We start from the raw sequence: 14,280 nt of genomic DNA, 5'->3' as shown, positions 1-14,280 counted from the left end.
TATCTAATTTTATTCTTAGCACAAAATGCTCCAGAACCCCTGCTATTAAAAGGCCTATTTCAACATATTGTTTAAATGTGCTTCGTAAATAGAGCCCTTTAACAACTTAGTTAGGAGACACATTCGTTTGACTTCTGCAGTCAAATTAAAAAATAATGCATATTTTGCCTGAATGGTTAAACGTCAGAAGGACATAAACTACAGACGAAGTAGAAAGAAAAGATACAACTCAATTTTTTTTTTCTCCATCAGTCCACACAGCAAATAATGAACGCACAACAATGAATCTAACATGTCACTAAGTAAAATACTGGACCACAAGACAGCTAGAGGAGGGGTACGTATCAAAGTATCACCACCTAAACTGCGCTACAGTGGCAGGTCAAAAAATGTTTTAAACGTGCCTCAAACCTGCACTGTGCTTTATGTGCAAACGTGCAAAAAGTATCCAACAGCATCTTGGTAGTCGAGAAAATAAAAGCACATCACACGCAAGGATTTGTAACTCACCTAAATATGTCATTATGCAGTCGTTAAATGTAGTCGCGTTTGCTACAGTTTTCTTGGCGTTTCCACAAACGCAGGATTGCCCGTTAGACCGGGCGTCTCCACACAAACTCACCTATAAGCCGCTACTGCGCGACTCTTGAGGTACTTCTGGGCAGTCATGACGCCGACGAACAGAAAATGATTAGATTTCTGTGCAGGTTTCTCCGTTGTGAACAACCCATTATCTGGCGGCGGCCACATCAGCACCCCGCCGTGCTCCCGCCTCACCCCGCCGCTGATGCCGCAGCCGGTCCCGCTCGCCGTGCGACTCTGGCCGGCTTTCTTCAGCTCGTTGGCCCGCGGCAGAATTAATCTGGAAGCCAGAGTGAACCCGACGACCAGTCCCAAAAGAACACTGAACCATGCTCTTCTGCTTCTACCTGCCATTCCCCAAAACTCGACCAATATTCTTTCCTTTCTCTTTCCCCCCCCACCGTTTAAACGTTTGTGCTGCGTGTCTCTTTTAGAAAAGCTCAGGACGATTCAACCGTGGCGCCCTCCAGAAAACGGGGCTCGGACTCTCTCATGGCAGGAAAGCCTTCGGCCACTATCGGTCCCGGGGTCGGCTTCTGTACACGTTACGACACGGCAGTCTCCACACACCCATCTAACAAGTCCTCCTTCGTTGACCCATCTAAACCTTTCAACTATTCCGCTCACGGCCAAAGCAAATTACAACCTCAGACAAAAAACCTCGGGCCTCCAGAGAGCGGGCAGCGTCCCCATTCTTCCGTCTACCTCGCCATTGTGAGAGCGGCCGAAACGTTTCGCAGCGACGCGGCTCCTTCTTCTTCTTCCGTGAAACGATGGGAGGGTCGTGCACATAACGGACACACCGCCTCCTACCGTGTTACGTGCAATTACCATTACATCCACGGGAAGGAAAACGGGAGAAACGTTACTCCAGCGAATAATGGTGATAATGCTCATAATAATAAATAATAATAATAAAAATAACGGGACGGTATCTGAACGTTTCCTTTTATTTTAATTCGTGAGTATATGGTTTACGTTCCCCTTAAAATGCCATACCGATCGCTCTTTGTTTCTTTACATATGTAGTATTTTCCCTGTTTATCTGTCATAAGTAAATCATTTAAACCAGCTCAGCACAAGTCAGCAATGCATTTACCCATTTTACAATATATGAACGTTGTCCTCGTTCCCGAGGATTTGGAAGAACACGGTCGTGCACCTAGTCGATATCGGAATGACATTATTAGTTTGAGAAATGTAGAAAAGAGTAAAAGATCGATTCTTAATACATTTGAAATAATGTACGAAATAAACGCGAAGACGTTAGTATAAAATTTTTTTACCTAACATTGAAGCGTGATACGCATGAAAACTATTGAAAAAATCTGATCACACCAATTTGAATGATGACGTAAAACGATGCACATTTACAGGACTAAAACGTCTTGATTTTGTACTATTATCTCCATCTAGTGGTGAAAGTTCACCACACGCTTATCTAAGATATGTACTTTATTAAATAACAAGACTCGCACTACTGCTCACACTGACTCATTCTTAAATACACAATATCTTTGAGATTCTGATAATAGTAGTATTTTAAAGACAAAACGTACCAAAAGAAATTACATTTTTTAAATGCAAATGTGATTCTGTACATCCAAGACCTACATCTAGAAGAGTGCAGTCCTGGGAACAGCTCGAATACTAGCAGGACCCTCAAGCACACAGGCCTCTGGTAGAAAATTGAACCTTTAAGGAGAAAGAGACGTCCCAGAGGAGGGCAAGTGGGGAATGTGTGTGTACATCTTCGCACACAAACACACTCGCCCACACACCCACTTTCATCTTAAATATACTGCTAGTTGTTTTGTTGTGTTCTTTTGTGCTTGGAAAGGCACTTGAAATGTATATACATTTTAAATGATCAAAAAATCTCTTTCTACTGAATTTGCTTGCTTGTGCATTGAATAGTACATGACAAAATCAGACGTACATGCTATGCAAAGAGATTTAATATTGAAACGTAGAGGAAATACAAGTATAAACCCAACTGAACAAAGAACAATTTAAAGTCAACCCAAATAGATCTCATAACTACAAAGAATTCACTGTATAAGAAGAACTGCTTTGCTTGGTACATCATGAGGCAGTTACTCTTAAGGTAAAGCAAGTACTACAGAACAGTAGCCATCTAAAATGTCTACAAACACTTAGAACACGTACAGCAGAGCATTTCATGTCTGATGTGTTAAAAACCAGGACCACATTTTCACAACTGAAAGTTATCAGCCATCCCCACTGGCCTAAGTGCTTTTCATAAGGAGGCATCATTAGAAACTGTCGATCTCACACAGATTAGTTTCCTGATCACAAAGCAGGATTATCAGTTTTCAAGCATAATTAAAACATTGCAAAAAAAGGTCAGTGTCAAATTTTATCTAACGTGCAAATATGAATCTGGTCTTCAAACTCTCTGCAAAGCACTTATATAGAGAGTGTTTTCAAATTGTGTTATTCTGCCTGATTACTCACCAGCTTGATGGAATACAAACAAATGTGAAATCAGAGAATCCTAAAATGCTAACATTTTTTACATTTCCGCTCACTGAGGAGAAAAAACATTCTGCATATAGCGCCAATTGTCTGAAGGTGAAGCAGAGCATTCTTATTAATCACTGCTACAGAAACGTGATGAGAGGCGACAGCTTCGTTCAGTTGCTGTTTGTGTGCTCCTGTGCCAGAGGTCAAAAGGTCAGAGACGACAAAATTCATGTCCCTCTGACCCCCTTTAACCTCATCCACCCGCAGATGGCCCTCTTCTGCCAGGTCTCCATGAGCAGGTTCCTCCTCCTTCACCACTCAAGGGGTTGTATCCTAATGTGGGAACGCACGTGTACACATACAGGATTTTCTTAGCTTTCACTGATTTTTACATATCTTTAAAACTAAAGTTTTTAATTGTATTAGAGAAACATGGTTTACTCAAAGTTTTTTGACAAAGGCGTAATTAAAAATATCAGTGAAGATTTTCAGCAATGAACAAATGAAAGAAGCAGTGCTTCATACCACTGCTGCGAAAGGACTTTTTGTCGGCCTTTGACTTCGGCACTGTGGATGAACTGGCAGTCTCGTCAGTGTCCTGTGACAAACCACAGAAAGAACATCAGCAGCTCATTCTCAACGCCTCACTGATGGGCATTCGCAGAAGCCAATAATTCGCAGGTGTCAGTAGTGACATCATACTTGTGCAAGTTTCACGTTCCCTTTATAACTCTTCCCCTGCTGTATGCTCTCCCACATTTCAATCTTTTGTCGTCTTTTCTCCTCCTCCACCTGCAAAGATGAAAAGGCAAAAATTCTGATTATATGGCCACAGGGTCCATGCATTGGTTCCAGTGTGCACTTCAGTCTGCAATACATTCATACATTTCCATTCTTTTGGGGAGTTCTATGATCCATGCAGGAAAAAACTTTACTGTTTACCATGCATGCATGCATGCATGTTTGCTACGTGTGGAGCTCAAATACTGCTCACTCTTTGTTGTTTGTCTTTGAACTCTGCGGCTTTGGCATCAAGCTCTGCTTGCATTTTTCGACGAGACGCTTCCAAAGCCTCCTGTCGTCTAACCACAGACACTGCATCTGGAAACGAGATAAACTAGGTTGCTTACTTCCTGCTACACACAGGTCTTTCCCATTCAGAACATCCTTCAGAAACACGTTTAAATAACCAGTACTGACCCTGGCTGGTTGCTGAGGTCGAACTTTGTTCCTGGCTGGGTTTATTCTTACTAAGGTGCTGAATAAGAAGATAAACTCCCACACCCAGGATCACTAGGTACCATCCATACTCGGAGAGAACAGCAGAAACTGTGGACAAAGACGATCACTTCATAAATGTAATACACGCTGCACACAGAAGCTGAAGAGTGTGGGTTCGCAGGGCTTAATTTTAGCTGACTGACGTCAAATCCCAGAGCAGTTGACTAGGTAGTCATTTGCTAGGTAGCAGTTTAGCTAGCCAATAACACTACCCAAGTAATCCATTTTTATATTAGGTTCGTTAAGGTGCGATCCTGGTAGTTAGTCGTGTTAGGTAGCTAACTGCGGAGTAAAAATAAATCACACACAAACATAACACAATGCAAGCTGTCTACTCTTCCACATCCAGCTTGCTCTTTAAAATTCTAACTAGCGGAAGTAGCTAGCTGTTTAGCAAGGTAATATCCTCAAAATATTGGGTACAATTTCATGTTTTTGTTACCTCCACGGTGCAATACGCTCGTTGTTTGTTAGCTGATTTGTTACCTAAACAGTTGAATGCTGCGTTCACTTGGCTAGCTCAGGTGGGTAGCTAGTCCGCTAGCTAGTGTTTACCTACCAGTTGCTTGAAACAAACTTAGATCCTGGTTCTCCAAATTCTCCTCTTCTGTTTTGATGTTGGCAGCACCGGGCTCTGCCTCCATGTTGAGTAACAAACGAAATGCAGACTAGCTATCCAAATTAATTTAAGTAACTACATTACTGATTAAGCGTTTGTCATGTACGTTATTTGCTCCGTCACCGAGTACCGAAAGCTGCTAAACGAAGTGGTACGACAACCGGCCACCGTCACTTAGCAAGACGTCACTTCCGTAAATGGAAGGATGACGCGGTGGCTGGATGAGAACTGGAAAGGGTGGAGCCGTGTGGAGAGGACGTGACGGTCCGAGCTCTCGTAGGTAACTGGTCACACAATCAAGTCCAAGTCAGATGTTACACAACGCATAGTCACAAAGCATCTATAAATGTTTGGGTCCATACCGCTAATGAGCAAGAGTGGCGACGTCGACAAGGAACTCTCAGGAAAGATTAATAGAAAAACCTTTTTCTGGTGGTCCATCAAGTCCACGCTGTATTACATCTAGCCAGTTCAGTATAAGAGTATTTTCAGCCTGTCAGAGTTGGCTATTTGTTTTCTACATCCCATAGAATAGATGGAATAGGAATATGGAATGGCATCATCTCAGATTATTCATCTTTAGTGTGCACCACGTCTAGTGTTGACATCATTTCAGCTGTAACATGCAGATAAAACAGGAAGACCAGATGTCTACTATAATCAGTAGACATGTACCAGTGATCAATATGTACATTTAGATAGCACCTTTCGACATTCCCAAGGTCACTTTACAATTAACACAGGTACAAACTTTTACATCTAATCACACACCAGAGACAAGCACCAGCCAATTATGCACAGCATGCTCTTTGCAGGACATACAGAAACAGTAATGGGCAGAGGAACACACCCAGAACATCATCCAGCACTGTGCATACAGATGCACCATCATTCATACGCACTCAGACAACCATTTATTACATGGATAGATGCATCCATGCACACACAGAGAAAACTTTGTTGGGACAGGCAACTTACCCAACAATGTTTTATTGGACAGTGGGAGGAAACCCAAGCTGAGAACATTGAAAAGCCACTCAGATAGGGTCTTGAACCAAAGGTCCCAGCTGAGATGATGTGGTAACCACTAGGCCAGTGTTTATACAGGTCCAGCAGGTCTGGACAACTAAGAGGGGGCCAGAATGTAATCACAGTGCTGAGGAGTTCATCAGATTGTTTTTAGTTCACAAAATGAGGTGCACTCTTAATTTATGGTTTGAAAAAATATATAAAGCCTAAGATTAGTGCAAAACTGGTGTCAAATTAGTTTTAAATTCAGTGGTAGTTTCTTACCCTTCCTTAAACATATCAAAACAAAAAATATATGTATATACATCAACTCATCACCTCACTTGTATTTACATCCAAAAGTGAGGTAAACTGACCCTGAACTGCTCTGTGAGGAAAAGCCATCACAGCATTTCATAATCTCCAAGAATCAAGGTATACTTTTCTCATCGCAAATAAAGTGTGATTGTGAATTTACTACCACAGAACCGAATGTCCACAGCGAAAAACTTAAATAAAAATTCTTTACACATGACGTAGCAAATATTTCTAAAATGACTCCTGAATGTGAATAAGCCCTTTAATCATTTTAAAATAAATCTAGCAGTGTTGAATCTTCTTATTCCTGCATTTCCTAACCAAATGAGCACTGTGGAAAGCTACCTCAACACTCCACAAATCAAAAGGCAACATTCTTTTAAAGCCTTTCAAATGTGAGATTACTTAAATGGATTAACTGTTTAAATCAAAGCAGAAAATTTACACTGAGTATGAAGTTTTCTTAAAAAAAGTTTAATGTCTTTAACTTAAAAAAAAAAGTTGTGTGCTCACCATTCTTATACACTACAGACTATAAATCACCATTATTCACATAATGAAAGGAGCTATGATCCATTAACATGCATATCCTCCATCTCCTCATCATCTCGGTCCTCTCCATTTTCCTGTTCTTCTCCAACACCTTCCATTTCATCCCCGCCAGTAGCTTCGTACATTGGTTCAGACTCTGTGTGGAGCGCCCTTTCAATCTCATCTTCCTCTTCATCCTCTTCCTCCACCATGCTCTGGACACCTGAGTTATTGCACAAAATAAAAATGCCAAAGTTTGACAGTTACGCTTTGGTTTGCTCTGTGGGTCACTGCTCTCCCTAAAACAAATTTCACATTTACACAAAAAATTGGCTTCAGCTAGGAGTCCATTACTGTTGCTACCTGAACCTCGCCATTCAATCTTTAGTGACTGAGCACAAGAGGGCCATTTCACATACAAAAAAACCCATCTACAAATTACCAGTACAATGCAAATGACTCCCAGTTTATCATAGCCTATTATTTGCATTCTCAGTTAGCCATTTTGACATTTTAGAGTACAAATTAAGAGCATGAGTGCACAACATCTACAAATTACTGTTGTACCAAAGATGAAAAACCATTCTGCTTAAAGAACATGCTGGTGGATGTGTGCACGTCCAGCGAGCCTTCGGGATGCAGTACCTTGTCTGCCTTCCCGTCCAGGAATCTGGCCAGACTGCAGCAGTCCCTTCAGCCTCTCCACCTCTGCCAGCGACGTGGCATTTGCAATGGCATTCTGTGGGCAAGGGACGTTCATTTAGTCTGGCAATAGACTTCCCAAAAAAATAAAAGAATCTTTATTCTATTTCAATTCAGTTCACTTTTAACAGACGTCTGAAAGCAGGTTTATATGAACCAGGTTTACATGCTTAACGAGCAAGCCAAAGGTAGCGATGGAAAGGGAGAACACTCTGGCTTTCATGAATTAAACTCTAAAAGCAGCCCACATCAGAAAGGGAAGACTTCCTCTTTGGACGACACTGGATAGAACTGCTCATAAACGAATGAACCGTAATAGACAGAAATATAAATGTCTCAGTAGATTGACAGTTTGATCATTATATACAATGACAAGTCTGTTCATTCAATTGTTACTCTGCTAGCTTTCATATGGGTATTGAAAGAATAAAGAACCAATACCTTAATAGCTTCCAAGTCTGCCGTGTTGGGCCCGGTTTTTTTCTTGTCAGCCTGCAGACCAGCTCCTGGAGTGAACCTGAGAGACATCACAAACACACAGATCTTAGAAGCTTGCACGAGGCTGACTAGCTCCTTCAGCCTTTTAACCACTGTTCATCCAATCAGAGTGTAGTATCTTGTGCATCTTATCTTTTGTTAATAAACTGATACAAGTAGAGAAGTGCCTTGAGCAAGCTCTCCTGGAACGCACTGTAGACGGGTTATGATATTTTAAATGTAATGGTTTTAGGAAAAGCCGATTGGGATCTACAGCATCATTCTGGATGGGATCCAGAACCAGGTCAATAACCCAAGTCCTTAAGTCCAGTGATTCGGAAGAGCTTCGCTTTATCAAGGGATTTCATCTTACGTTTTTGTGCGCTTGGCAATATCCTTTGCAAGCTGAGCACCTCGCTTGCCTTTGAACATTTTCTCAGCCTCCTGACGTTCCTACGGCGACACATCACACAATTGAATTCAAGTCACCAGAATATTGAGTAGGGCTGTACTTCAGACGAAGTGGCTTTCATGTAAACTGGTCATGACGAACGAGGACACTTGCCCAATCCCAAAACCAGGCCTTGTAATGGATGGCAAATCAGGTTGGATTCAAAACTTGTTGATGCACATGTGATGGTGGACTGGGCTTATACAGTGCTCAGAGATCAATATCCATGTTTCACCACACACTTTTGAGGAGTATCCAAGCTAAACCCCACCACACCTTATATGCAGAAGATGCCTTCTTTTAAAGTCATTTATTTCAAAAGTAATTTACATGAAGCATCACATCTTAATGCTTCATGTAAAGACCAGTCTTGACTGACTCTCCTGGCGCAGATATAATGGAAGGCACCTGGGTTGCACTTTACCTTTAATTTCACCTTCTGGAAGTCCAAAACACGTATTTGTGGAAGTTTGTTGATGACATATAGCCTGTAATGCTTCTTGTTAGTGACTGGATTCCTTAAAAGACTGGGAGAAAAGTATTAAGAGTAAAACAAATTTAAATTTTTGATTATGTAAGAAAAGTAACAATGCCCTGAAGTTTTAAAATGGCGAGTGAATGAACCAGCCCTGGATGATCAATGTTCAACAAGTACCTGAGGAGAGATAAGGTCTTTACTGAAGCAAGAGGATCCAGATCGCCCTGGTGACGAATGACACAATTCATTAACACAAGATCAATAATATTTAAATAATTACCCCACAGCACTAAATCAGAGGCATGAAATCTTAAACGCTGCTCCTGAGTTAGTAGTCTCATGGCCACAGTCTGCCACCTGCTTGGATTGATACTTGATACTATGCTTAAATGTACTATGCCTTGAAGTGCTCTCTTGAGGAGTCCTGATTTGCCCCCACTGTGTTAACTAGATCAGTATTAAATGCCCCTTCATGCTGTGAACAAAACTATTTAACACCACCTGACTTCATGGAACTTCTCTATTCTGATTCAACTTCTGGTAAGTCTGCAGACAATTAACATTCACAAACCAGCCCCATAGGTCTGTATTTTACAGTGAGCCCAATGTAAATCTATCAATTTAATTTAAATGCCTCTGCAGGTGTTAACACATTAACAGTATTAATACAGAGAATTTGTGAATGCATATTGACTATGAGTCACATGTTGGTATTTGTAGAATTAATCTACTTTGGCATGGTAGCCAAGGTCACATAATTTGGGCCAAATAAATGTTGAATACAAATTAACACTCAAACAATGTAGTACATACCAGTTCTTGGATGTTGTTACTTGTAAGAATCAGTTCCTTCAGATTTGGCAAGGACTGCTCAAGATTTTCTCCAATTCGGCTGCAAAGATCGATCAACTTTAAGCGAAAATTAAATTACATTTCTGCTTAAATTTAAATCTGATTTCTGTGGTTAGCCACATATAAGCATGCAAAATCAAACAAATAGCTACATCTCTTACGCTGAAAATGAAGTTAAACGTTTTAGCAATCTAATAAATTGTTACATTTACCAAATCCGATTGTTGTTCATGAGTAACGTTTTCAGTCTTCGAAGTAAAGGGAAGCCATCCAGTTTTCTAATTTCATTGTCGGAAAAGTCAATGGTATCAAACTGGTCCAAAGTTGCTCCGAGGTTCTCCAAAACGGGGATCTTGTAACCTGAAAACATTTATAATTAATTAAAATTACATAAACATTAATAAAAATGCAATTAGTTAGTTAGGTAACCCAGCCTAGCTAAGATAACCTATTTGAATAGCAAGGACAATAGTTAGCTTATGAGCACATGCGTAAATCGCAAACATTATCCGACACAATTAGCAAAATAATTTTGTTTTTTCAACGCAATTTTTGAAATTTTGATTAAAAAAAACGAATCCCACTTTGTGCACAAACCATCCACTGATAACCTAGCTAACTAGCAAATTCGTTGTTAACAGTAGGCCTTGTATCAGTGTATTTGCACAACATACCTCGGAGATCAAGTTCTCTGTCCCTGACTGGATTCGTGTATTGAGCAGCCAGCTCAATTAACTCTGCCGACAACTTCACCATGTCGACTAAAGAAAGCAAAATGTTACAAAAACAAAAATTCCCAAAAGAACAGACTATCCTCAAACGTTTTCAGTATACACGCTGCAAACAGGAAGTAGACTATATTCGCTTCTCCCGGGTTCACTGGCGCCCGAGAGCATGTGAAATATATATTTACTACTGCCACCACTGGCCTGGAGCATGAATCGATTTTTCTATGCGTTCAAGTCGCCACCTGAAGAAAATACGATTATACTTACAATTCAGTGCCTTTTGCGTCCCCAGTACTTATTACTATATTTATTTTGTAAAAATGCAAGCAATATAAATTCTGTAAATCCTATTAAAATAATATTTTTTTCCTCCACCCTGGAAATATAAATAGTGTTATGGTCCACCCTGTTTTTTCCTCCACCCTGGAAATATAAATAGTGTTATGGTCCACCCTGTTACCATCAATGACGTAACAGGGTGGACATGCACATAACAGAGTAGACATCATAGTGTATCTATGAAAATGTGTTTTATGTAGCTGTGTTATTGAATTTAGTCAGAATATTGCTAGAAATATTGATATTAAGTGTGCATCTCTTAAAAGAATGTCCTTAAGTGCTGCTGAGAGACAGAAGCATTACAGGGAATGTTGGGATTCTGATCCTTTAAAGGAGGATGAAATACCCACAAAAGAGAGAGACACACTATATTGTCAAACGTATTCGCTCACCCATCCAAATGATCAAAATCAGGTGTTCCAATTAAATTGGCAACCCTGCTCATCACTTCTGAAGCTGTATAATCCATCATTATTTAAGCTTGGATACTAATCAGTTCATTTAGGCGTATCAGAACCTGAGAAGAACCAGAAACAGAGAATAAAAGAAGTACGTTTACGAATACGTTTAGGTGAAAATTGTGTTTGTCTCCACACAGAAAAAAGTAGCCAAAGACAAACTTAACAATCCCTAAACTAAACTATGAAACATCTCTCTCTCTCAATTCACTTCAAGATTGCTTTATTGGCATGACCAATTTTAACAATTGTTTTGACAAAGCAGCAGTTTGCTTAAGAACAAACCTCAACATAAAAAGCACTAATAGAAAACAACAATAAGCAAATAAAAAATACATTAAAAAGATTAATAAAGCGATTATGTTGGTCTTTTTAGTGAAGAATTCTGACCAAATCCCATTGTATTCTGGGCATTCGCTCAGGAAGTGCATCTCCCTCTTTCTGTCGGTCTGTCTCTCTACATGAGCTTATCCCAGGTGAGACGCTGAAACCTAAACACCACTATCCTGAGCACTATCCACACTTGATCAAGTGCTTTGGGCCTCTTGTGGGTGTTTGGACGATAAGATTTGAGGCAAAACATAATTATTTAAAATAAATTGCCAGGCACACAAATAATTTCAGGAATATTGCACTCACTCTGGCAACTAAACATCAGCAATTAATCAGTTATCATTTGCACTTATCTAGTCTCAAGTGGTTCAAATCTGGAAGTGATAAATGTCTCCATAGTCCCTGTTGAAGTTCTGAGTGAGGAGGTTGTAGTGGCTCAGACAGAAATATCCAGAAATTAGTCAAGTTAATCTCACAAAGAATGTCACAACTAAAGGGATCAACTACAGAAATGGAATGATGGTTGTATGCTACTCAACTGCTGGAATGCCTGAATTTGCAGAGATTCTACAAATGTGTATAGTGGGAGATGAGTTGAGCTTCATAGTTCGTTTAGATTTTGCATGGTATCAGGATCATTTCAGGGCCTTTCAGTTGACAGTGTCACCAGATAGAAAGGTTGCCCTTGTTCAGTTTGAGGAGCTAGAAGGCTACCCACTTGTGGCCTACACAGTTGGATCCAGAAGTATGGTGACCCTGAAGAGACACATTGTCATCAAAGGTATGATTTTCATATGCTACAGTACTGTAAAAATTCTTCTGTAATGGAGAGTTGGTAGAAGAAAGTGGAGGGTTGACTTTGCACTAATCACCTTTCCTGGCTGCCACTCTTTGCTTAACTTCTCATTCATCCTTCTCAAGTTTTCCCTAGCCTTCTCACTACTGACCTCTCATAGCCTCCTCCAGCTGTCCTAGTCTCCTATCTACTGACCACCTATTTTGCCATTTTCCTCACTCAACTTTTCTCTTTACAAACCATTCTATTTCCCACCTTGCTCTAGTATTCTTCTCCCTACAAGCCACCTCTCTCATATCCTCTTCTGTTAACACTCTCTCCTTTCTCCTACTCCATCCTCTCTCTACCAGCTGTCATCCCTGCATCCTGTCTGCACATTCTGCTTGAGTGGTTAGGTATCTAAATAAACAAAATTAATACCACTTTGGGTCTCCACCTTAGATTAGCAAAGCAGGATGTCAGGACGAGTAACTTTCAGAGTCCTCTTTGGAGGTGAAGATGATGCAAGAAAACTCAACATTGAATCTGCAGTACAATGGTGTGGAATTCGCTCTTCAAATAAAGACTTTTCAAGTGACTGAGCCATTCAGACTTCAGTACAGAGACAGAGAAATGGATGATCAGTTCATGAACCTCTCATCAGCTTCAGAACTTGAAGATAAAGCTACTGTGAAAGTTGTGTTCATGCCTTCTGACACAACCAGCTCTAATCCAATCACAAGAGATGCCAGCCCCACAATCCCTGGTACTCCTTCCAGTGTCAGCTCCTCATCACATGGAGCAAATGATTCAGACTCCTACAGCAGCAATGATACCATCATCTCGTCATCACCCGAGCCCCGGACCTGTTCTTGGCACTTTGCTGTCTCCTACCCCAAAAACACGTTCTGACACGTTCTAACTTTGCTAATGTTACAACGTGATATGATAGTTCACCCATGAGTATCAAGATACCTCCAATGATTTTATTGGAATGTAGTTAGCCATATTAGCTGATTCAAGCACTGTTGGCATGAAGGTTGTGGCTAACTTGTCTAACTAGCCGAAAAGTTTGAATATTAAACTTACATCTACAGTGGTCGCTTTGCCCCAACTTAAGTTTGTGTGACCGTATCAGTGATGAGTAAGTTACTGAAAATATGTACTCAAGTGCAATTCATTATTTCCTAAAACAGTCACTCACTGTCACTCAATCGAAGGAATGCTGAAAGCAGCTTTCCTGTTTCGTATTTTTGGATTGTAAGATATGCCAGAAATAACACGACTGGCTTATTTTTGCATAGGTGAGTTGAGAATGAAAAGACGGGGAGATATTTGACTTCTTTGTGAAGAGAAGCAAGTCAGGCACAGATCAGGCAAAGACAGAAATCAACCCTGGCATCAGCAGTGCTGACAGCTTCCACCCTGGGACTAGGGAGAGTCAAGTGTGAAATACAACCCAGCCCTCCATCACCAGGTCAGAGTAATTACAGAGGTAGTCACATCCTTAGTTCAGTAATTGATTTTATTGAATCTTCAGAACTTCACAGAGAGAGCATGTTTTTTAAAATGATGGATTAATATTTATTTTGTTTTAAAATATTATTTTACAATATAGCTTCATTGAGGGGGGACACAGAGATATCTGCCTCTGACCAGGATGATGATGATCCAGAGCCAGGAGATGCAGCTGACCTCTCCTCAGCTGTGTCCAGTTCCATGTTTGCTCCTCCAAAAGGACCAAGTGGTAGGCGTGATAGCTGCAGTTAGTTTTTAACAGTCTTCTGGATCCCTTAACTGTTTCTTTGACCTTTTTATTTATATTCCAGAGCACTTTTCTATCAGGTGATTGACTGTCTCA

At 40.5% G+C, this 14,280-nt stretch overlaps 3 protein-coding genes across 3 annotated transcripts in view; all 3 read right to left on the bottom strand.

Annotated features, from left to right (window-relative positions):
- chsy1 (chondroitin sulfate synthase 1) overlaps positions 1-1,374 on the bottom strand; it is a 42,922-nt gene extending 41,548 nt beyond the window's left edge. Inside the window, exon 1 of the mRNA XM_077022990.1 lies at positions 623-1,374. Within this exon, the coding sequence (XP_076879105.1) occupies positions 623-936 (314 nt within the window). The 5' untranslated portion in view covers positions 937-1,374. The remainder of the gene's footprint in view (positions 1-622) is intronic.
- Positions 1,375-2,522: 1,148 nt separating this feature from the next.
- On the bottom strand, positions 2,523-5,206 carry selenos (selenoprotein S). The gene is made up of 6 exons (XM_077022992.1): positions 4,910-5,206; positions 4,270-4,398; positions 4,064-4,170; positions 3,772-3,861; positions 3,595-3,667; positions 2,523-3,402 (listed from the first exon to the last, which is right to left on the bottom strand). The coding sequence occupies exons 1-6, from the start codon at positions 4,992-4,994 to the stop codon at positions 3,323-3,325; spliced, it is 564 nt and encodes a 187-aa protein (XP_076879107.1). The 5' UTR covers positions 4,995-5,206; the 3' UTR covers positions 2,523-3,322.
- Positions 5,207-6,748: 1,542 nt separating this feature from the next.
- snrpa1 (small nuclear ribonucleoprotein polypeptide A') lies at positions 6,749-10,671 on the bottom strand. Its single transcript, XM_077022991.1, has 9 exons — positions 10,461-10,671; positions 9,999-10,146; positions 9,748-9,826; positions 9,112-9,158; positions 8,881-8,983; positions 8,379-8,458; positions 7,970-8,045; positions 7,472-7,565; positions 6,749-7,049 (listed from the first exon to the last, which is right to left on the bottom strand). The coding sequence occupies exons 1-9, from the start codon at positions 10,540-10,542 to the stop codon at positions 6,862-6,864; spliced, it is 897 nt and encodes a 298-aa protein (XP_076879106.1). The 5' UTR covers positions 10,543-10,671; the 3' UTR covers positions 6,749-6,861.
- Positions 10,672-14,280: the final 3,609 nt, after the last annotated feature.

This window comes from Brachyhypopomus gauderio, chromosome 12 (genome assembly GCF_052324685.1).
Source record: "Brachyhypopomus gauderio isolate BG-103 chromosome 12, BGAUD_0.2, whole genome shotgun sequence".
Taxonomy (NCBI): Eukaryota; Metazoa; Chordata; class Actinopteri; order Gymnotiformes; family Hypopomidae; genus Brachyhypopomus; species Brachyhypopomus gauderio.
Note: the sequence above shows the minus strand (reverse complement) of the source record. Positions and strands in the feature narration are given on the sequence as shown.